Source organism: Prosopis cineraria, unplaced genomic scaffold, assembly GCF_029017545.1.
Source record: "Prosopis cineraria cultivar Desert tree isolate PC_DT_omini unplaced genomic scaffold, ASM2901754v1 PC1, whole genome shotgun sequence".
Lineage (NCBI taxonomy): Eukaryota > Viridiplantae > Streptophyta > Magnoliopsida > Fabales > Fabaceae > Prosopis > Prosopis cineraria.
Window position 1 is genome coordinate 20,207,960 of NW_026555332.1, and position 25,620 is coordinate 20,233,579.

Sequence of the window (25,620 nt, forward strand, 5' to 3'; positions counted from 1 at the left end):
TAGTTTGTTGATGCTGATGATGACTATTGAGAGAGAGCTTCTCTATTTATAGATGATCCTGACTTGGTGCCCAAGCCTCATGATAGCCACTTTTCTTAAATTTAGGAAGCACTTCCTCTATCATATTCACTCATCATGGGTGATAGTTTTAATTTAATGACTAAAACTTTATAAATATTTTTTTTATATAATTATTTTAAAGTTAATTAAATTGAGTTGGGTCAGGCCTTTAAATTCATAATTTGGTGGCAAACAATAACGGAAGAATGTTTCAAGGACATATTAGGTTATTGTCAAAACCATCTATTATTAAAGTTTATACTGTACCGTTGTGGCAAACAACTATCCAATATATTAGGACATATTGGACCGCGTTACCAATAGCCATCAATATAACCTTCACCTAAATTAGCCTAATTTCTGGTACCACATATTATAGACGAGCTCTAAGAACCGTCATGTATAGTGTAAACATTAGATAATTCATTTAATTGTCCAATATATGATTCGTGAATATATAACTACCTTTTATTAGTTCGTTCATAACTATTTAATATAGGCTCGTTATTATAGAAAGGATTTTTAATAATAGTTACTTTAGACTTTTTACATTGATAATTAGAAAAAAGTTAAAAAAAATACTTTTCACAACAGTTTACTCATAATCTATTTAAGATTTTGATTCAAAAAATGTTTGGCTCATTAGGTTACATGAGATTGCAACATTTTTCTTGATTTTCTATATTTAATATTATATTGATATTTATTTGTTTCAATAGATAACATATAATTAAAATTGAAGAGTCATCCAAGTAATATTAAAAATTCAAGACATTTATAAAATACTTGTAATCAGGTAAGAATAATGAATGAATACTTTATACCGGTGATTGCAATAGTTTTTCTTAATATTTGATTTCGTTCGTATAGTTATAGATTATAAAAATTGTAAATAATGAATATTTATAGTTTATAAATTTTTAATTTACTCTCTGCTGTTAAAATTTTTACAATATCTTCTAATGTGAAAATAAAAAAATTTATTAATATTTTCCCTTTCAATTATAATTTATTGGACAGTATTATTTATTGTTTTAAAAATAATATTTAAACAAATTTAAAATCTGGTAATAAAACATCATTTTATATTCAATAACATTACTGTTCATGCTATTATGGCCGTGACAATGAAAAACTTATATTCTTAACCTAATATCAACTATATAAGGCTAAATATATAAGTTTAGTTTGAGAAAAATTTATATATTTAAGGTATTTATTTTCAATTAAATTAAGCCATGTGTATTTTTAATAGATTATCTATTCTATAACAAATTCTTATTTTTAATATTATTAACACATTAAAATCTACATGCCTTAATTTGATTGGATAAAGTATACTAAGTATATAAGGCAAAGTGCATAAGTCTAACCTAGTATATATTTCATTTTAAAAGGTGCAAGAAATGGAATAAACAAAGAAAATTACAAATAAGTCTTACACAGCAGACTTATTTATAAATAAATTCTGTAAAATTTAAAAACTACAACAAATCCTTGAGAACTTGAGTGTAATTTTAGGTTGGGTTACAAAGACAATATTGACGCTCTTATTAATTTAGCTTTAATTTATAACTGTAATTTTATAATTTACAAGTAAAAATTTATAATTTGCATGTCAAATTTCTTGTTGATCACATGATATAATATGAAATCTCCATGGAGTTAATTATACCAACTTAAAACTATAATTATATAGTGAATTGTGAATTTTATATCCCAATTTGTCCACTTATAGCTTCAAGCAGGTATAATTAACTCCATAGAGACTCCATGTTATATCAAATGTTAAAGAAGAAACTTGATTTATGAATTATGAGTTTTTACTTGTAAATTATGAAGTTGTACTTGTAAGTGAAAACCAAATTTATTGTTGAGATTTATTAAGTCTAACCTTAAACAGCCCGTAGACTAAATATATAAATCTCAAATAAACTTTATTACTTTTCTTACATCTCAATTAGACCAATCATAATCTTAAGTAGGCATAATTAACTTTATAGAGATTTCACATCATATCAAATGTTAAGCAAAAAATTTGATTAGTGATTTACAAATTTTTACTTATAAATTGTGAAGTTGTAGTTATAAGTGAAATTTGAATTAATTGTTAAGAGCTTTGTAAGTGAAATTCAAATTAATTGTCAAGAGCTTTGTTAATTAAGCCTGACTTTAAACAACCCATACTCTAAATTATAAATCCCAAATAAGCTCTATTACTTTTTTTACATTCCAATTAGATTAATTATAGCTTTAAATAGGTATAATTAACTCTATAAAAATTTCATGTCGTATCGAACATTAAAGAAGAAATTTGATTTGTGAATATAAATTTTTATTCATAAATTGTAAATTTATAGTTGTAAATGAAAGCCAAATTAATAAAGATAATATTGTCTTTATACCCCAACTACACACTATAGTTAGATCCTAAAGAAGTTAACTGTAATATTTAAATTTTATAGGAGTTATTTATAAATAAGCCAGCTGTGTGAGACTTATTTATAATTTTTTTATATAAAAATGTCATAACTGTCATCCTTTAAAAAATAATGATGAACTTGAGCATAAAGATAGGGGAAAATTATATTACTCCCGCTTCTCTTAAAAGAAACCATTGTGGACTTAAACATATAATGCAAAATTTTATAAATGTTATAAAATTAATTTCTAGTTAAACCATTTACTTGTCAATAGTTTAAGTCAATTTGGCATTTCCTTGGCTCATTTCTAGTTTTGGTCTTTTTTTTTTAAATAATTTTTAAGGCTGTCTTTTATATAATTTTATAATAAACTAATTGTCAAAATCAAGGGCAAGGGAATTGCAACTATTTTAAATGTTTACAAATGAAAATGTATTAAAAAAAGTTTAAAATTTCAAATATTTCTATACCTATAGTTTAAGAATTAGATTATCATTTCATCGTAAAAAATTATAATGGATTAAATTTGCGTACCAATAGACACTGAACTGATTTATTATGAAAATTATTTTTTTAATTTTTAAAAAGAATGTAATTTAGTTTTGACCATTAATAAAAGTTAATTTTAAATGTTATTAAATAAAAAATGATAGAAAAAATTTCAAAATTATAAAAAAATGACCAAAAATTGTTTTGGGTCCTTGTTTATAATTTTTGAGTCATTTATTGTACTTTTTAAAGTTTTTTTATGTCATTTTTTAATTAACTAACTATCAAAATTAACTTTTATTCACCGTTAAAATCAAACTACACCATTTTTAAAAGTTTAGCAAATAATTTGTATAATAAATAAGTTTAAAGTCTATGATATTACTTGACCATAATTTAGAGATAATTTACTTATTGACCCTTTAATTTTTATAAACAACAGTTTCATAAATATATATTGTAATTATATTTATATTTATAATATTTTGATTTTTAAATCATAATTGTAACCATTTTAATTTTAATTTTTTCAAGAAACAAAACAGAATGGGTTGATTGTAATTTAAGCTAATGATCATGGCACTTTTGTCGATTGCAACGCCAACGTACGCCTTTATTTATTTATTTATTTTCAGGATATTAATCCGAAACGAGTCCACATTCATCCACGCAGGCACGCAACTTGAGACCTTCTGTTCAAAAAGTTAAAAGACGGTGATATGAAGTTGTGGTCTATGTGGCTTCTGCTTTATAAGGGTTCTTCTCATTCTTGCAACATACTCTCTGCGACACACACATTGATCTGTCTCTCTCTCTCTCTCTCTCTCTCTCTCTCTCTCTGCGACACACATTTCACTCAAACGCAAATCTCACTCAACCTCAAAGCTTCTAGCGCTCATCCATGGCGGCAGGATTCTCCGCCACCATAACCTTGAAGCCCATCGACTTCTTCCATACCTCAGACCCCCTCCCCAAGGCGGTCCCACCTCTTCTCTTCACTTCCTTAAGATGTTTCCCTCGTCGGACTACCACAACCCGTCGAAGCCCACGGTTACCCTCCTTCACTGTCTGCGTCCTCATGGAGGATCCCAAACAGAGCATCCAGATCGAAGCCGACGACGAAGAGAAAGAGCCTAATAATCGAGTCGATTCCGATTCCGAAGCTGTATCAGTTCGCATGGCAGAGAGATTGGCCAGGAAGAGATCGGAGAGATTCACTTATCTCGTTGCGGCTGTGATGTCTAGCTTTGGGATTATGTCCATGGCTGTTATGGCCGTTTATTACAGATTCTGGTGGCAAATGGAGGTAACTTTCTTTCAGACTTTGAATCTCTCTCGCTGAATTTTCCACGTTGTTTCTGAAATTGTTTTCCATTTGGATTTAATCCGAGTAGGGTGGAGAAGTTCCTTGGTCTGAAATGTTTGGTACATTCGCTCTCTCCGTTGGCGCTGCTGTAAGTTCCATTTCCTTCTCCAATTCATCACTTAACTTCGTTTTCCGTGAAATCTGAGCCCTAAATTCAACTGTGTATATCTGATTTTCAGGTGGGTATGGAATTCTGGGCAAGATGGGCTCATAAATCTCTCTGGCATGCCTCCTTATGGCATATGCATGAGGTAAGCTTGAATTTTCAATTTAATTACTGATCAGTAGACTCAAAAGCAACAAGATATATAATTCTAATCCTTTCTCCTTCAGTTTGAATTTTCCCTTTCAAATTCTCAGCTACCAAGCAGAAAATTGTTAACCTCTGAGAAACTTGAACTTGAATAATTACAGTCGCACCATAGAGCAAGAGAAGGGCCGTTCGAGCTAAACGACGTGTTCGCAATAATAAACGCAGTGCCAGCGATCGGTCTTCTCTCTTACGGATTCTTCAACAAGGGTCTGATCCCTGGTCTGTGCTTCGGTGCTGTAAGTACAATACAAATCAATCATATTCCAAATCTCTGATTAATTATTTTTAATCACGTTAATTTAACGGCATAATCGGGATTTGCTTTGTCCCATGAGAAATGTCGAAAATACCCTGAATCATTCTAGTCATGACAATATGGCTATGCTATTTGTGTATTTGAAGGGATTGGGAATTACGGTGTTTGGAATGGCCTACATGTTCGTCCACGACGGTTTGGTGCACAAGAGATTCCCTGTGGGGCCCATTGCCAACGTGCCCTACTTCAGAAGGGTGGCCTCTGCTCACCATGTAAGCGATTCTACACCAGCAATAATATTCCCTTTCATGAATATGTATTTATATTTATTTATTTATTTATCAAAATAGGAAAAAGAAAAAAAAATTGTGTCTTGTGTTGTTCGGGAAAAATATCTCACAATCTTTATCGTGTATGTTTCCTCAGCTTCACCATACAGACAAATTCAATGGGGTTCCATATGGACTGTTTTTGGGACCAAAGGTAAGCAACCCGTTTGTTTTTCTTTTTCTTTTCCGGTATTTTTCAATATAGTGACAAATAACTGATTTTAAGTTTTTGTCTATATTTTGAATGAGTTATATTTATGAATAATATAATTTTCTATAACTTTTATTTAGAAGTATATTTATGATATTGATGATTATTTGTAAATTAATTATTTCATTGCTCCTCCTACCAACGAACATTAGGAAATGGATTATTTATTTTTGTTAAAAAGTACATATACTTATCTTCTGGTTATAAAATCTGGAAAGGTCTCCTCAAGAACAAAAAATAAATTAGTTCAACTCAATCTCTCAGATTTTATGATACAAACATTCATTCTATTTTTATATTGTATACGCTTTCATTTTTATGAAAAAAATAAATTACACATATCTTTCTTGAACGTTTTTAAAATCAAGGAAACTTCTTTTCTTTTCAATTTTTTCCTGTAGCGGCTTTGTGATATTTTGAAATTTTTTTAATGTAATTTAAGTAAGTTTAATACTTTTGAGTTATTTAATCTTTATGTAAGATGAGTTTTTTTTGGGGTAAGTTTTATAAATAAAAAAAAACTCTTTAAAATTCTTGTAAAATTCAGCATAGGTTTATATATATATATAAATGAGATTTATGTAATTACATCAAAATTTAGAAGCGATCTATGTTACACTTAACGTTTGAGTTATTCGGCAAAAGAATAATACACGGTCACTGTTATTTTTAACAAATAACTTTTGCATGCAATAATAATCTTGAAAGATCAAATAGGAAAAAGTAAATTAATTTTAGCAGCCATATTGTTAGTATACTTGAAATGTCATCATCTTCAACTAATTATTTTAACATAAATAGAAGGACTCATGTTGAAGAATAACGTAAAAAAAAAAAAAGAAAAGAAAAGAAATTGCGTGTGAAAAATGAGTTAAGGATTATTTGGTTTTGTTGGTGCAGGAAGTAGAAGAAGTGGGGGGAGCAGAAGAGCTGGAGAAAGAAATAATTAGAAGAACAAAATCTTATAAAAATGGATCATCATGACCTAATTAATTATATAATGCAAATCGGTTGTGATGATGAGTGAGTGTAGAGGAATAACCTTTTTATTCATTGGAAGAGATTTTGATGATTAGCTTCTTTGTTTACGCATAGTTGCTACGTGGTTACATCGTATGAAGGAAGAAATATAAAAGAAGAAATTAAAATCAAAATGGGATCTCAAAAAGAAAAGAAAAAGAAAAATGAAGACGAAGACTAGGAGGAGTAAGGGTGGTGTCTTGAGATGTTCCTTGCAATGACCAATCATCGTGTCCCCACCGATGTAGCTTGTACAAAGTTACATTCTTGTTTAAGCATATGAATATTTCATATAGTAAATTACCTTTTAACCCTTCCATTCATTTGATTAAATTTGATCATAAACAAATGGGTTAAAGTTTATTTTTACCATAGAATTATTTTGATAGGAGTTTCCATGGTGATCCTAAACTTATTGTCATAACAATGTTACCTTTGAAGTAATTAAATTGTAATAATGTTGCTCTTGACATTATATGGGCAAATGTTGATAGTTAATTTTGCTTAAAAATAAGTTTGATTCAAATCATAACAATATTACTTTGATGTAATTAAATTGTAACAATGTTTTCTTGATGTTAAGTTTGAGTCAATAAAAGTTTATGATTAATGTTTGTCTATTTAATGTTAGGGGTAACATTGTTATGATTTAATTATTTCAAGGGGTGCACAAAGAAATTACTTCAAGGGCAACATTGTTAAGGTAAAGCGTTTAGGATATTAAATGTTCTTACAAAAATAGTTTAGGAACAAAACATGGATCTCAAAAGATGGATCTTAACAAATTAGATAAATAATTCTGTAGCATTTGATATGGCTTGCGGACGATGAGGGATCGCATATGGCATATGGTGCATATATGCATATTCACACAACTCCATTTTGTACTGTCATGGAGTTGGGAAATGTATTACTTTATTTTCATGGAGAATTTTAGTTAAGGCCATAAGAAGTAAGATATCTACAAAAAAACCTCCAAAGAAATATGAAATTCCGTCAAGCTTAAAGGCCCTAATTGTAATTGAATTTTTTGTCAAAATGACACAAATGCCCTTATTGGGCTTGCAAATAGGCCTTTTTTGTAGATAGCTTGCTTTTGAGAGTCCTAACTAAAATTCTCTCTCATTTTTAAATATAATTTACATTAAGTAATCGATATAAATGATTAAGATCATTAAAATTAGTCGATATTTATGAGTTGTGCTAGAGAATGGGCATTTCTCAAATAATGGGCATTTCTCTAGAGCTTATGAGTTGAGCTAGAGAATGAAAGTGGGACTTACTGATTGGCAAATATTTAGGAATCTTACTCATTCATAGGCAGGCCTCTACATTCTCTTTGCACCAAATCTAGATAAGACACAATAGAAGCTTGATAGGTGGAAGAGCAAACTCCTAAACATTGCCAGCATAGCTACTTTGATTAAAGTTGCTATATCAGCTTTACCTTCCTATCATATGCAAATTATGTTGCTCCCCCAAGAGGTTGTCGAACGAAATTGATAAGAAGAGTAGAAGTTTTTTTTGTGGGGTGATATGGAGGAGAAGCATAAACTCCATCTTATCTCTTTGGATTAGATTACTGTCGAAAATGGAAGGAGGCTTGGGTATTAAAAAATTGAGAAAATAAAATGCAGCATTTTTAATAGAGGGTAAAGGTAAAAATTTAATCATGAACTATTTTTCGAGAACCACTGGATAACTTATATTATAACATAGTGCGAAATAAATCTTAAATTATTAAAAATGGAGCAATAGATGCCTACTGTTAATTTTAAATAAATGAAAATTTATTTGACTAGTTGTTTAACTTAAAAAAAAATAACAAGCCACATTACATCTTTCCATTTGACCCCCTCATTTGTGACTCTCTCTCTCCCCCCATCCTAGTTTTTGCCGTTCGCCCAAACCTTCATTGTCGATCCTTGTGTAATTTCTTCCATCACCCTTGTAAGCCCTTTTGCCTCTGCTACTTCGTCCCATTCTGCTTCATCTTCACACATTCTCTCTTCACCATCACCATATGTTCTTTTCACCATTTTGCCTCATCAAACCCTCTCTCTCCTACCAATATCTCCACCGCGTCACTGAACAGATCAGGCATCAATCTTTGGCTCTCATCCCCTATGCTCTCTTCTACTTCCTTCAACTCTTTCTCATCCCCTATGCATTATGCCAAATAAATATAAACAAAATCTGAATTCAGCAAGATATGAAGCACACATATATTATGATGTTAGTACAAACCGTCAAAAGAGACATCTCCGTGAAAGTGATGAAAATTATTGACTAATAAGGAAGCCATATGGGTGAAAGTGTTGAAAAGTAAATACAAGTGCAGATTTAAAGCTCTCCCAAAAGTTAGAAAAAGTACTAATCCCTCCCTCACTTGAAAGTATGTGTACTGTTTGGGAAAAATTCGAAGTGCGAGTTGGCAAGAAAATTATAAATGATAGATCTACTTCCTTTTGGTGTGAAAACTAGTTTGAACTAAATATCCCCTTGTTAAATTTAGTTTCGGGCTTTGAGGAGTTGTGGATAAGGGGGATAAAGTGATCGATTATACAAATCAAGGAGGTAATTGGAATAGAGAGAAGTTGGTGAGTTGGTTTAATACATATATCATTGACTGTCTTACTCATGCACAACCATCCTATGAGGAGAGAGGAGAAGATAAGTTTTATTGGAAACTACTTCTGATGGTAATTTCTATGTTAAATATGCATATCATTTTCTTCTTTTAGATACCTTTATAACATCCTAGAAAATTTAACTAAGGTCAAGGAAAAATTAGTAAATTATATTGGATTTAACATGGTTTAAAATATGGTGTACAGATGATCATTAGGTCTATTGGACCCTATCAGAGGCTTAGAATTAGACCATAAGGGGTATTGGACCATATTGGGCCCAAGTTAATGGACTAGAAAGTGGGCTAGTATCTCCATGTCATTGATCGGGTAGTCACTTACCTAATCAAAATAGTTACTAGAATTAACCCTAACTGTAGTAAAGAGTCAACCTAGGTCATTTCGTAGTGAGTGACTAATCTTTAACTATGAGGTTAACTAGTGAAATAAATGAACCAAGTGTTGGGATTGATTTATTAATTACCTACTAAACAAGTAACAAAATACTCAGCAAAAGTGAGAGTGTGAAAATTCCCTTTCAAAGAGTTGAAACCCCAGAAATTAATTGATGTTGGATGTAACATCCTGAATTCCTAATTCTAGAATTATTACTAATTAAGGGGTGAATTAGGGTTAGGGTTTTGGATGATGCAATGTTATTTTGACACTTTGGGATGTTACATGGATAGATTAGAGTAGGAGAATGTCGTTGCAAAGCGGAGTATGTGAGAGCAGTGAGGAGTTTCCTCACCATTCCATGCATTGTGGCTAGTGTTGGATGTGTCATGGTGCATGGTGCAGAAATCTAGTAGATAAGGATGTGGCTAGCTCATGAAGAAAGGAAAGAAACAGAGGAAAAGAGCACGCAGGAGAGGAAAGGAGAAGGGGCTCTACTAGGGCTAGCTATTTTGGGAGCAAGGATGATGTTTTCGACCTATTACTTAATGGGTAAGTCTCGTACTGTCTTAAACTCCAATTTTACACTAATTTCTCTTAGTTTAAACTATTGAGAAATTGAATCTGGAAGTTTTAAGGGGATGATTTCTTATCCTATAGTAATAAAAAGGCTCTTCGGAGTTAAATTAAGGTTTTATGACTGGTTTGACCTTAATTAATAAAGCTTTGAAGTTATAGATTCAAATTAGTCAAATTTAAAGAGAGAATATGTGAAATTTAGGAATGAGCGTGTTAATGCTTGCGATAAGTGGTAATTGGGTGTAGTATGTGTGAATGGACTTAGATAAGGGAAACGATAGTATTTAGATATTTGATTGTTGTAATTGGTACCTTTAGTTAATGTGACAATTAACTTTGGGTGTCAATTTTGTGTAAATTGTTGTTGGTAGCATGTGAATCGAGCTAAAGAAGTGAGAATAAGGAAGTGTACCACAGGTAACCTTTCTTAAGAACAGAAGGGTTGAGGTAACCATATAGTTTGTTATGTTTATTGTAAAGTCCCTAATCAATCCAGACTTTACCATTCCCAATCACACAATCAACAAATACTAACACAATAACATTAGAGTAATAGCCCTTTATTTGTTTTCAAATTGTGGGATCTTGACTTTTTAAAACATATAATCAAATAAGAGGGCTAGTGAAAGTACAAATGTGCCATGGCATGTGGTACAGAGCAACGTGCTTTGTTTCTGTTTGTGTCATGTGTTATGGCATGGTACACCATGCACCGCAGTGCATATGACAGCAATTTCTGCTATCATATGACAGTCAGAAGATGAACTTTCACCACGTGCCATTTTCACATTCGACATTCGATTGGAGTGATTCAAGTGTCCACACGAAGCTTACGACATATGCTAGCTAATGGAACAAGTTTGGACTTGATTTAATAGTCTGATCTAAAATTGGACACTTGGGTGCAAAAAGTTATTTTTTCTTTCAAAACTTACACCCTTAGTGCTCAATTCTTATTTTCTTATTAGACCACTTCGGGCCTTGAATCAAGTCCAAAAGGACCACATAATCACACATATCACGTCATTTGTTCAAATCGACCTCTCAACGTAACATTACACATTTGTGGACTTATATGAGTCACAACATATACAACATATATTCATATAAATACAATTATACTTGTTCTACTTTCAACCCTCAGACTCTTACATATGGGGATCCGCCTCACCATATAGTCAGGAATCATAAATATACTTGACTTTTCTAAATGGGGCTTTGTCTCACCATTTATGTCAAGTTCTCACATATATACACAATTCACAATCAATTCACATTATACACACATTCACACAAGTGGAACAAGTTACATAACAATATACACTTTCTTTGTTAGCATCTAGGCCTACCTATGTACCCTCTCACTGGGGTACCCTCAGTGAGATGCAACATCATATAAGTATATATATATATATAAAAGCAAGTTTTCACAACACAATTCATATACACACTTACTTATGCGTCCTAGTTGGCAACTCAAACTCTATATACAACTTTATACATTCATTTATACATATGGTAGTCATAGCATTACCAAATGAGGCTACTCTTTCCTTGCCTCATTTCCTGGCCTTTTTGTGCTCTCTTCACCTGTGTTCAAAAGTAACGGAGTGACACATACATCCTAGTAACTTAAAGGTAACCCTAATTACTGATTAGTGAACAAAATCATAAACAAGAGATAAAGTAGCATGTGTTTCAGTAAAAACCAATATCATTTGCATATACGGAAATTCATTCTCATCAATCTCATTATGCTTATGCTAATGCATTCCTAGTTCCACCTAGTAGAGCAATCTCTATGCTCGAACCAGGACTTTCAGTCTCATGGAATAGGGCTCACTATACTTCTACTTAGACTAGGTAATCCTCGTCGCGTATGGGTGGTTTCCTAGGTCCATTATGGCAGAGTTAAACTCTACGCTCTGGATCATCAGGATTTCCTAGCCTTATATAGAGTAGGACTATGACCCCTTACCCTAGTCTAGGGTAACCTCGTGGATCATTCCATATCTTAGGTTCATCATAGTGGAGTCAAGCTCTATGCTTTAGATCATTAAGATTCTTCTCTAGGTTCGTCTTAGAGGAGTCAAGCTCTATGCTTTGGATCATCAGGACTTCTTGGACCTCCTCACAATAAAGCCATGTCTCCCTACCATAATCTAAGGTATACTCGCAGATGCAATACATGTCAATGCACAGGCCACCTTAAATTCATTTCGATCAATACTCACACACCCGGATGCATATTCTTTCGCAATGCTACTACTCTATCAGTTTATAACACAATGCATATAGTTATATAAAAATACTTGTAAACAATTTCACAAACAAACAAGTAAAAAGGTTACTCCAGTTACCTTTAACCTTTGCTACTAAGGGTTACCAATCACACTAAGCTCTTAGGGGCATGGATTCTCACAAACAATACCACAGGTGCTCAATCTACACAACACAGTGCCCTTCAATCAATTTTCAACACTTAACATAGGCGTTGATTTGGCTAAACTGAATCTCTAAGCACACATAACGGTCTAATTAACACCTTTCAAATTCATACATCTATTATTTATAGTTAGTAGCTCTATAGGTGATTTAAATGACTATAACAACTCCCTAACTCATTTATTTTCCTAATTTCATCCTTTCAACCTAACTTTTTATCTATTTTAAGCCTAAACCCTCAAAGCTTTAACCATTCAACTTCATACTGGTCACAAAACCTAACTTTCGTATTAGATAGCCCATTTTATGCCTTTCTTTTAGATTCCAATACTTTAAAACCTTATGATTTGATTTCTCAACCAATGAAATCAAATGAAAATAGGGTAGAAATAAAGCTTATGTTTGTGTGATACTTACCCAGCAAGTTACTGATTGAAGTGGACTCCAAACCTCTAGATATCGCTTGCCTTAGAAGATGAGACCTCTTCTCCTCTCTAGCTGCATTTTCCAGTACTTTCTCTTCTGATTTCTTGAGCTATTCACATCAGCTTTAAGTGATCCCTACATAATATTCCGTGGCATATGGCACAATGAGATTAATCTTACTTGTACTGGTGCATTATGTCTCGAATTGTCATTCTACCCTTCAATCCTATCAACACAACATCTAAACAATACAAAACATCAACTCAACACCTAAACCACAATCAATCCACTAATTACTAATTTACCCCTGATTAGTAACTAGTTCCTGGGATTGAAGTTCAGGATATTACATTTATTAACTATTATAATTATGTAGAAGTAAATGTATAAATTATGATTTCAATGTTTGTGAGTTTTCTATGCCTGGTTTTACAATATAAATGGTTTTGGCATGTAAAGTGGTTTTGTAATGCTTGCTGAATGACTATTGGTTCCAAAACATAATGGATATATATATATATATAGTGTATAATATGAAAAAGTGGTGATTTATGTGTGTTAAGAGGATGATCATAGGGGGTGGGAATTCAACCTGTGTGTATGTCAGTGTGGGTGTAGAGATGTGTGTGAAAACAAATCCATATGATCGGGATGGCACCATACCTTTGGTTGGGTGTTTCTACCACTGAAGGTGTGCTTAGGTCAATATGTGATTGATCTATTAGAACCTATAGTTTCAAGTCAGGGAGCTTTAGAGGATTGGTAGATCAATGATCATGCTAGTAGTTGTGATTGTGTAAAAATATTTGGAAAGAGACAAATTATGTTTATATTTGGTATATGAATTATTACTTTAGTTTTGTTAACTTATATTTGGCTATTTGTGTCAATGAGTATTTAATGAACTATTTTGATTAATGAGATTGTTATCTCACCAGTGGTTATTTATATTTTTATAGGTTTTGACATTAGTGTTGCTAAAGGGAAAGATATGAGAAGAGACTAGAGAATATCTCTCTCTAATTGCTTACTGTAAGAAGTTGGTGTAATGAACTTGTGTTATATAAGTTGTATATTTGTATATAAGTTGCCATAAGAGTATATAATTGTGTATAAGCATTTTGATTGCAAATGTAAGCATAATTTTGTATCCAACCTTGTATGTTGTATAGAAATGTGTTTGAAGTAAAAGTGATGATATGGGCTAGGAGATTGATTATGAGTATGTGGATAGAATAAAGTGTGATGAATGTGACAAGTTTGGCCAATCATGTGAAATTATGTGAAATATCACAGTTATGCCCAAATGGGTGTGAAATGGGCTGTTTATGGGCCTAACTTCTATGTGTGTATGATAATGTGTATATGAATAGTCAATCAAGTGTAAATTGTTCTATTGGAGGTGGTCAAGGCCCTAAAAGTGGCTAATGACTTATGGTTTCAAAAGGTGATGCTTAAGTGGAAGATTTTTACTTAAATTGGTCAAAATATACTTAAGTCTCCAACTTTTAAATGAGATATCAAATTTAAACAAAGCTAGTTTCATTAGTTAGCTTTCAAATCAAGCTTTGTGTGGGCACGTGAGTCACCCCAATCAAATATCAGATGCAAAAACAGTGCACATATGAAATTTACATCAGAATTGCTATTTTGACAGCAGAATCTGATGTAGTGCATGTGTCAACATGTTGTAATGCATGGCACAGAGCAAACGATAGTGCCTCTGTGCCACACATGCCATGGCACATGGCTTATATTTTTCCCAAATGATATTGTTTGAAATTAGTTTCCTTTGAGGTTTATATGCACATGATTTGAGTGCTTTTGCTGTGTACTGTTTTTCCAAAATAAGTATTTTAGAAATGAATTTCAAATGCTTTAAGTTGAGATCCCAACCCTTTTTTTAAAAAAAGGATATTTTAAATTGTTTGTTAAATTGTGTGTTTGAGCTTGAATGGTAATGTCAAGAAGAGCATTACATTGCAATCCTTATTTACATGATGAATTAAGCAAAGTAGTGCCTTCCTCTTCCCCTTGACTAAATTACATTGAACCTAGGACAACTATCCTAAGCCAATTATCCTAACTAGTCCAATTCCCTAAGTCTTAGATTAAAGTCCTTAATTTATTTCACTAATTGGTGCAAGCATTGATCAAGTGTGACAATTAAAATTCTTCTCTTATCTACCACGACCAAGAATATAATATGAGCAACCACAAGACTATGTAAAGCTACTTAAGTGCAAGCATTAATCTCACAAGATTATGTAACATTAAAACAAGCAATTCACTAAATGGAAAACACAATTACATGCATTAATCATCAAGTGGCTGAATTAAACCAAGAAAAAATGAGAGAATTCAATGTCACAAGCATCTTCTCTTTACACAAAATAGACTAAATTTAAATTAGAATTACAAAGCCATGATAATCAAATCCTCAACTAAGGTATCTAATCATCAAGTTAAAAGAGAAAAGTTAGGAAATAAGAAAAGCTTAGCCATGAATCTCATGATTCATCCTTCATCCTCCTCTCTCTAGGATTCCTTCAAGATGCCTAGCCTCTCATCCTCATCTCCATGGACTCCTTGAGCTTCTTGTTTTGACCAAATCTTTGAGCCATTGAAATAGAGATTTGAAGCTCGAAATCTTGACAAGAACAGAAGGGATGAGATGAAATGATGGAGAGGAGAGAATGATGTGTGTTTTGCAGTGGTTTGTGTGAGAATTAGTGGAGTTTGAAGTGATAGAGATGAAGAACAATGCAAGAACTTTGGAGAATAAGTGAGAGAAAATGAGAGAATGTGTGAAGATAAAGTGAATTGCTGTGTTTAGTCTCTGAAATTCTAAATGAATCATCTGCAAAAAGTTTTTGGATCAGCTTCCAATTATTTAAAATAAAAGAAAAATAAAATGCATGTGGATCTAAGTCACATGAAAGAGGCTTGCAAGGCGGCATGCTCCTATTGGCTTGTAGATGATTCCAAAGTATGTAAATTTAATCTCATGTTTGATCCATAATATAATTAGATCTACTCCCTCTAATGATAGAGAATCATGCTTAGATGTTTAGATTTCCCTCCTTGAAACTTTGCCTAATTGATACACATGTGCACAATTTACCTTTGTTACAAAATACATATAATTCAATTTAGTAAAATGTGACATCATAAAACATAATTAAAGAAAAGCATTATATTCATATTTAGAGGGGATAATTTTTTTAAAAATTTCCAAGAAATGGGTGCACAAAGATGTACAAAATCTACACACAAATGCAAACTCAAAACTAAGTCAAATGAACACACTTAAGAAAGTCACTGAAAAGTGTTGACTTTTATTTAATTACTCTTAAACTAAAATGAATTTATAAAATCTAATTTGACCGCTATTATTCTTTACTTAAAATATATTTTGACAATTTTTCTTGTATACTTTTTCAAAAGTTCTTTTTTGGACCAAAATACCTTAAGTGCACAAAACCTAGATACTTAGGCAAATTTTCAATCCCAATGCATTATGTGTGCACTTTGAGCTAATAACATTATAAATAATCCTAATTATTATAGAAAAGTGTGTAATAAATGAGTCTTATTAGTCATCCATTACAATAGAAGGCACAAATGCTACGACGAATTGCTTGAGATCTGTCATAAATAGATCACATGAGGAGAGAAAAAGAGAAGGAGAGACAAGGGTTTTTGATGGTGTTTGACTTTGCTCTTTTAGGACTTGAGATTTTTAAATTCATGGATCTATTTAGAGCCTAAAATCACTTGGGTAAGTCTTCTAACATCTTTCTCTCCCTCCCTATTTGTTTTTCTCCTAAGCTTTTGTGTGTAGGTGGTTGGTGTTTGAAAATGGCGTTGGTTCCAGCCATTAATTTAACTCAAATAGGGTAGTTAGATGTTGTTTTATATTTCTAATGTAACATTCCAAAATTTTAAGACTCGAATTTATTTTAAAAATAAAATAAAATATCTATAATTAAATTAAAATTTAGAATAATTTGATAGAGGTCCAGAGTTTGCATTTTTCTCAGCAAAAGTTTAGTTTTATTTTATTTTTAACTATAGAAAAATTACCAAAGTTGACCCAAGCTTTTGTGCTATAATAAAAAATATTGGGCCTTTTCTTGTAATTTTTTCCAAAGTGTTAGATCAGTAATTTCAATAGCAAAATGAATGCAGAAATGTAGAAAAAGAATAAAGAGCACGAGAGAGTGAGAGAAAGAAGAGAGGAGAAAGAGACAGAGTTAGGCTTGGATCTAGGAGGTTTTGTGACCATTGCGAGCTTGGCTACATAATAGGTAAACTCCCTACTTCAATCCTCTTCCTTCCCTCTTGATTTTCTTCAATTTTTGGAAGAGAAAATTTTTGAATTTTGATCCCAAAGGATTTATTCTTGTAAGCTTTAGTTTCTTTGGATCTTAGGGAGGATGTTTTGAGTTTCTATATAGTGATCTAATGTTTTGAGTAGATAATTGGATGAAAAGAGGTGTTTTGGGCACAAATTAAACCCCAAGAGGTTGGGTTTTGCTCCTCAATAGTTTAAGTCTATTGATTTAATTATAATTTTACTATTTGAGGCTAATAAGATTTAAATTAAGGTTTGGTTTTCATTATAAGGGCTAATGGTGAAAGTTAGTGACATTAAGTGAAGGTTTTTAATTGATTAAAAATTATATAAATTAAAAATTAGCCTAGTAATGGCTCATAAATGGTTTTGGTGGTTAAGTGATACTATGTGAATAGTTGGTTTAATATATGGACCATTAGGATGGATTATGACTCATTGACTCAAGTTGTGTGGTATGAGTTATAGTCTTCATTAATGCTATTTGTCATGATAAGTGATGTGGATCACTTATATGTTGTAGGGACTTGTTGGTGGAACTTATTGAGAAGTTAAGGAACAAGCAAAGTCCTATTTTATACAAGAGGAACCCTTTTGGTACTAAAGGGTTGATGTAACAGGGGAATTTATATTTCTTATTACTTTATTTAGCTATTTTTGAATAAATATTACAAGCTATCATGCATTACATGTTTTAAAAGATTAAATGTGCTTTATAAGGAAGTGTAACTAAGTAAGGTACCTTAAATAGGCTAAGGAACCGTTTAAGGGAGATTTATAAATGTTATACTACCTTAGAGTGTTGAAGTGGTCAATACTCGGGAAAGGTAGACAAGAGTAAAAGGCATGGTCTCGGTGGAAGTTCACCAATGAGAAGGTATGGACTTTTGATATTCTATGGCACATTACCAGTACTTAGTGTTGCCTTATGTATTGTGGGCTTAGTGCATTAAAGTGGTTAGTGTATTGAGTGTTCGACACCTTTCAGTGGGGGAGGGAATCCGACATATGAAGAGTGAGGTTGAGTGCCTAGGCTAAGGTAGCCCTCACATGGAGAGTAAGTCGGGCTGGCTCTAAGAGGGAGTTAGCTTTGACTGCTCAGGATTCACGTCGAAGGGGCATAGGCGGTTCGGTGGATTAGATCATGCCTTAGATTATGTTTTGTGCCTGTAGAGGTACAAGTGGGTATAAGGTTTACTTGTGAGTTAAAGAGTGCTAGGGGGTATTCTGTTAGTCATTAAAGGCCATACCGGCCTATGTCATGCATTCATACATTTTAAATGGCTAAATTATATACTATGTTGAATTTATTATTCGTTTATTCGATTATGGCTTACTTTGTAATAATTAATGTAAATTTCTCTATTATCGAGACTGTGGTTGTCTCATCCTTTTTTTTAATATTTCTAGGTCCAGGTGAAGGAACTAGTAGAGGATAGGGAAAGGAGCAGAGCTAGGGGTTGTTTGTGAATTGTAAAGAACTGCAACCCCTTTCTCTGGAGCAAATCTATTATAATGTATTTAGAATTAGGGTGTCAGTAGGATGTGATTATGTATATGTGTGTGAGTATGTGTGGATTGTATGGCTTGTGTATGAATTTTTGTTTGCTTATAGACTTGTGGCTAGTAAACTTGGCTATGGTGTGTGGTTTTGATAGATTTATTTAGTAGATCAAGTTTTCATTACAAGCAAATATTTATTTTGGTATATATGTGATCCCACAAGCAAATGCAAAGTGGTTGCATTGCAAATGGTATGCTATGGGCAAACATACACCTTGAATAGAGAGAGTGGGTGTGTGGGCCCCATAGAGATCTCTAAGCTAAGTGAAAATGTTTAGCGTGTGTATTCATATGTGTATATGATATTTGGAATAGTTTTTGGCTACTCTTGTGTGATTTATGCATTTTGAGGGTTTAGGGTCCATTTTGGGAAATGACACCCGTGTGGTCAAATTTTGGTATAAAGGATTTTTTTATCATTTAAATGTTATATCAGGCTTTTTTAGTCCTATTTGACATGTCCTAAGTGTTCTCACAGTTTATGACCATTAGGATGAGATTTGGATAATTTTGAAAATGGTTTTTGACTAAAAAATTGCACTTTTACATCCGGGTGTCCAAATTTTAATCTGACCATTAGATTTCTCTAAAATTTAGGTCACAAGTAAAACCTTTTATAAGCTTTGTGTGGGCTTTGGAATCATGTCGATCATACATTAGATAAAGAAATGGTGCACTGTAGAATTTGGTCTGGAGGAGCTGTCATGACAGCAAAAGTGCTGTCATGACAGCAACAGTGATGATGTTGAAACATGCAAAAAATTTAATCCGTCTATTGGATCTTTTCAAAATTCGGTATGCTAATAGTACTATTTAAAAGTGACATGTGGGCTTTAGAATTTCTCTGATCGGAAGTCGGATGATGAAATGGTCCACTCCAGAAGTTAGTCCGGAGGTGCTGATATGACAGCAAAAATGACCAAACTTGTAACATGTACAATTTTTAATCCAACCGCTGGATCTTTTTAAAAATTTAGTATACTTATAGTACCCTTTGAATGTGACGTGTGGGATTTAAAATTACTTCAATCGGGGACCGAATGACAGAACAGAACCTCCTGGATGTTGGCCTGGGAGGGCTGTCATGAGAGCAATTTAATGCTATCATGACAGCATCTTTTTACCCTGCTTTCGCCTAGCTTGCTTCCGTGCGCTATAGGTAAAACCTATAAATTTTTTTATTTAAAAAGGTTTTAAATGTTTATTTTGCAATCGTGTATCTGCTTAGTGATTTAAATGGTTTGTTTCCTAAGTTGGTTTTAGGATTAACTCCTTAACCAGACTTAGTTTATTTGAATTGTGTGATTTTTGGATAATACTCGTGGCAAGTGTTACATCTAACCATTGGGTTAGCATACATATGTTGAGTTAGAGTTTTAATGATAGGTTTAGAGTAAACCTTAGAGTTAAACAAAAGTGTTATTTAGACTAGTGAGGGTCTAAATAAACTAATAAGAGTTAGAAATGAGGTTAGTTGTTGTTGATGACCACAATGTGAGTTTAGGGTTAATATTTTAATTAGAAGAAATTATTTAATTGGTTGTTGATGGTGAGTAATGTGTTTAAATGTAGATTGATACTACATTAGTGCATTTAAGCTTGTTCTAGGCTCAATTTGTGATATACAGATACTCTTGGTTTGGTATGTAACATCATAAAGTTTAATCTGGGGCTTAATTACTAAATAAGGGTAGAGTTAGTAAATAAGTAATTAATCATGCTTTTAGATTTGCTAATGGGTGTTTTGTACCATTAGGCATGTTTAGGGTCAGACTAGGATATAGTTTAGATTGGATTGGGGTAGGATGGCATGAGATAAGAGAGAGTTTCCAATAAGAGGGTATTTTGCACATATTTGTATATTAATTCTACTCTTATATTGACTATTTAATGTGTGAATTGAAGATAAAATGAAATAAAATACCTTACCTAAAGATTTTGGTGTATTCTTAGGAAAATGAGATAAAATAACATGAACAAGGCTTTAAAATGCAAAGCCCGGAGTCAAAGACCAAGGAGTTAGGCCAAAAATAGCTCATCTACGCATAGACAAGCTTGTGAAAGACCCATTTAAGCATGGACGAAGCTTAAAATGTGAATTTTTCATGTTTTAGGTTTAATCCACTTGTGGATGAAAATCCTGATTGCGTGTGGATAAGGAAAAATAAAGCATGACCATGCTCGAATGAAGGAAAATAGGCAAAAAAATATATTTTTGAATATCTTATATTAGATATTGTAATATCATGAATTTCTTAATCCTATGGTTAGTTGTTAACCAAGTGTAAGTGGTAATTAGTGTAGAATTAGAGATTTATATGATTATTTGATAATTTGACTCATTGTGACGTTGAATGAATAGGAACGGGTGAAAACATTGTGTTTTGGGTCGAACCAAGTGCGCGTGGTGAGAATTAATCTCACTGTGTCACGCATTGTGGCTTGTGCTACTTGTGCTGTGGCACATGGACTAGAAAATGACCCTTACGTCATGAATTTTGGGTGAATTTTAGAAGGGAGAATATGAAAACACACGAAAAGGAGAGGAGAAAAAGCTAAGGTTTGCTAGGGTAAGCCATTTCAGAGCATTGAAAGGTGCTTTTGATCAGTTACTTAGCGGGTAAACTATGTATAACCCTTACCTTCCATTATTCCCCAATTTCTTTGAAAATGAGTTATAGGAAAATTGAATCGGTGAAGTTTGAGGGGTTTGATTCTTGCTCAATAGTAATAAAAAGATTCTCGGGAGTTAAATTAGAGCTTTGTGACTAGTTTAGAGCTGAACGATATAGCTTTTGTAACCTTTCCTATATCTACTCAATATAGGAGACGATTACGGTGTTACCATTGCTTCACATCAATCACAATAATCAAATTTCATTTCAAAAGCTTTGACCGAAGACTTATTTTGAAAAATCATTCAATTCACAATATAATCAGAGAAATATATAGTGGAAGTAAATCATACACTCCTTTAATACATAGTGAACATAACCCACCAGCATTCCTATCCCAATGGCATGCATTTTATCACAAAATAAAATTGAGAATTGGCTTATGTGCTATGGCGTGTAGTTTGTGTGCAGCGGCATATGGCACAAAGCCACACGCTCACCCTTTTTGTGCCATGTGCTACGGTATGTGTCACCATGCGTTGCGGCGCGCCTGCTCGATTTTTTGCTATTATTTTGATAGCAAAAGTGATGAACTTTTGGCATGCGCCATTTTCACATATGACATCCAATTAGAGTGATTCAAGTGCTCACACGAAGCTTAGCTTGTATACTAACTAATGAGATAGGTTTAGGCACGATCTATTGGTCCAATCAAAATTTAGACACCCGGGTGTAAAAAGTTACTTTTTCTAAAAATTTTGCGCACCCAAGTGCTCAAATCAATCCCTTACTCTCATTAGACCACATTAGGCCTTGAATCAAGTTTAAAAAGATCTAATACACTTGATTGATAATAATATATCTCAATCATACTCATACATCAAAATTTAACCATTCTATGGCCAATTTCTACAATTTACTAACTTTACACACTTTACCATTTCCTGACATAGCTTTGCCCACTTGGCTACTTCTTAATACATTCAACCATATTCATATTCACAATATAATCTTAGCCCCCAAGTTACTCATTTCATTATAATTTTTCCTTTGGCTTAAGGTTCACTAACACAAACAACTATTAACATACTCAATCATAGCCCTTTTGTTTCAATCAATACATATACACATAATCAGGCTTGATTTCACAAAAATCTCTTATTTTAAAACATGCATGAAACCCTATGGTAACTCATTTACACATATTTATATAATCTCAGGTCAGTTTATTACACAAACTTAGAGTGCACAACTTTACAAATCAAGCCGGACCAGACTCTCGTCCCTTGCCCTAATCACTTCTCGATCTTGAAAACATGTAACCATGGGGGTGAGATAAAAATTTTAGTAATAGAATAACTCACTCCTATTGACTATCACATGCAACAATATGGAAGTAAATATAGTATATCATTAAAACCTCATAAAATAGCAATCACATATCTCATTTCATTTCTCAACTTTTCCTCAATCACATACGATTCCATGTTATCTCAACATATTTCATCATATCACATAACATGCTAGCATGATCTCTACTAACTAAACCTTCAAATTGCCCTAACATAAAACCATAGGCTCATCTTAAACCAATGTACACTCTCATTGGCCTTGAACTCACCTGCAGTGGTAGAATCACTCGGCCAAAGATGTTCTAATACACAATACGGACTATGGTTTCCCTCAATACACACAATGGGGCATCATTGACTCTAACACCACATCGTAAAGATACTAAGGATTCTCTCACCTCTAACACCACATCTTAATAGGCACTAAGGAGATTTTCTCCAACACCACACCTTATAAGGTACTAAGAAAAATTATTTTCAACACCGCACCCTATCAGGTATTAAGGAAACTTTGTCATATGGTCTTTAACATCTCCTACACTCAATGAACTCCTACCCCTATGATCATGCTTTCCCAAACCATTTAAGGTTCCATTTACTGTTTCACATACTTTCTTACACATAACACATACATATTATACTTTACATTTGAAATCACAAATTTCAATGCTTTATTTCAACCAAAAGCCATTTCACACAACAATCACTCAATGCTATAAAATAGCTCAGTTTAAAACTGTTTCATGCACTACATAGCATACTAACATACAGTTATAATAAACAGTCAAACAAAAGAAGTTATTCATTTATCTCAACCCTTCTATCACTAGAAAGGTTATCCATGGATTTCAACTATCACACAAGGTTATCTGAAGCTTTTGTCCTCTACTCACACGTCCAATATGCCAATCTGAACACATTTGGCACATTTTAATCATTTAGTCCATTTTGACCAAAAACTCATTTTTACTACTTAGGGCTATATTCATCCGTAAACTCTTTTCCATTTATCCATTCTAAGTTCATAACTACCTAATTACTACTTTACATCACCTCAACTGGTCTTATTTTACTTAAATCAGATTTTTGCCTAAACTTTCTCTCTCTAAGGTCTAAAATTAAGCCTACGGGTTTGAAGCTCTACCGTTCAGCTCTAAACTAGTCGCAAAGCTCTAATTTAACTTCTGAGAACCTTTTTCTTACTATTAGGCAAGAATTTAACCCCTTAAATTCCACTGATTCAATTTCCCTATAACTCATTTTCAGAGAAATTTGTGTAGAATGGAAGGTAAGAGTTATACGTAGCTTGCCTAATAAATTATTGATCCCATCACTCCAAAATGGCTTGACTTAGCTTCTCAGCCCTTCTCCTCTCTCTATCTTATGTGTTTCTCAATTTCACTCCTCTAAAATTTTTAAAATTTCATGACTTATGAAGGCAATTTCTGGTCCATGCGCCATGGCACATGCAACACAAGCCATGGTGCATGGCATAGTAAGATTTATTTTCACCATGCATACTTGCTTTGACCTAAAACACACTCATCTTGCCCGTATTTTCTCACACAACACATAAACAAGATAAAATACCAATTAATCATCCAAATCTCTAATCCCACACTAACTTCTACTTCACCCTCGATTAACCTCTAAACTTAGGATTAAGAAATTCAGGATGTTATAGCTTTGAACCTGTAGGCTTAATTTGGCCCTAAGTTAGAGAGAGAAAGAGGTAAAAATTTAGTTTGAGTGAAATGAGACTGGTTGAGGTGGTGTAAAGTAGTAATCAAGTAGTAATGGACCTAGAATGGATAAATGGAAAAGAATACATGGTTGAATATAGCTATATGTAGTAAAAATGTATTTTTGGTCAAATTGGATCAAATTATAAAATTGTGCCAAATGTGTCCAGATTGGCATATTGAGTGTGTGATTTGAAAAAAGAAGCTTGTGATAAGCTATAGTAGTGATTGAAATCCACGGGTAACCTTTCTAGTGACAGAAGGGTTGAAGTAACTAAATAACTTCCTTTGTTTGACTATTTATTGTAACTATGTGTGAGTATGCTATATAGTACATAAAAGTATTTTGAGCTAAGCATGTTTTATAGCATTGCGTGAATGTTGCATGAAAATGGCTTTTGAGCAAATAAATGAGTAAGGAAAATATGATTTCATATGATATGTGTATATATATCTTACGTGTGATAAAGTATATAAAGCAGTGATTTGGAACCTATGTGGTTTGGCAAGCATGATCATAGAGGTGCGAGTTTACCCGAGTGGAGAGATAATGATAAGACCTTATGGCATATTCTCCTTAGTGCTTATTGGGGTGCGGTATGGGAGAATTATACCTCCTTAGTGCCTTTTAAGGTGTGGTGTTGGAGAAGAACTTCTTAGTGCCTATTGAGGTGCGATATTGGAGATATCAAACTCCTTAGTATTTGTGTGATATGGTGTTGGAGACAACGATACCCCATTGTGTGTATTAGGGGAAACCATAGTCTAAAAGTGAGATAGAACACTTTTGGCCAGGTGATTCTAACACTAAAGGTGAGTTCAGGGCCAATGAGAGTATACATTGGCCTAAGGCAAGCCTATGATTTCATGTCGAGGTGATTTGGAGGTTCGATCCGTAGTGATCATACTATGTGATGCAATATGTTGCTATGTGTGGTATAAGTAGAGCAAAGTGATGAAATCTCTGATATGAGTGTTAATTGAAACGAAATATGTGATTTGTTATATAAAATGGTATATTATACTTTACTTTCATATAGTTGCATGT

At 32.9% G+C, this 25,620-nt stretch overlaps 1 protein-coding gene across 1 annotated transcript; it reads left to right on the plus strand.

Annotated features, from left to right (window-relative positions):
* The first annotated feature begins 3,743 nt into the window (after positions 1-3,743).
* On the plus strand, positions 3,744-6,778 carry LOC129319019 (beta-carotene hydroxylase 2, chloroplastic-like). The gene is made up of 7 exons (XM_054964052.1): positions 3,744-4,278; positions 4,367-4,426; positions 4,518-4,589; positions 4,753-4,887; positions 5,054-5,179; positions 5,334-5,390; positions 6,348-6,778. Exons 1-7 carry the CDS (start codon positions 3,874-3,876, stop codon positions 6,429-6,431), a joined length of 939 nt encoding a protein of 312 aa, XP_054820027.1. The 5' UTR covers positions 3,744-3,873; the 3' UTR covers positions 6,432-6,778.
* Positions 6,779-25,620: the final 18,842 nt, after the last annotated feature.

Excerpts from the sequence above, each read along its gene's own strand:
- LOC129319019 (XM_054964052.1), top strand. The coding sequence starts at position 3,874 with ATGGCGGCAGGATTCTCCGCCACCATAACCTTGAAGCCCATCGACTTC. Across the intron at positions 4,427-4,517 it reads CTCTCTCCGTTGGCGCTGCT|GTGGGTATGGAATTCTGGGC; the intron begins GTAAGTTCCATT and ends TCTGATTTTCAG. Across the intron at positions 4,888-5,053 it reads CTGGTCTGTGCTTCGGTGCT|GGATTGGGAATTACGGTGTT; the intron begins GTAAGTACAATA and ends GTGTATTTGAAG.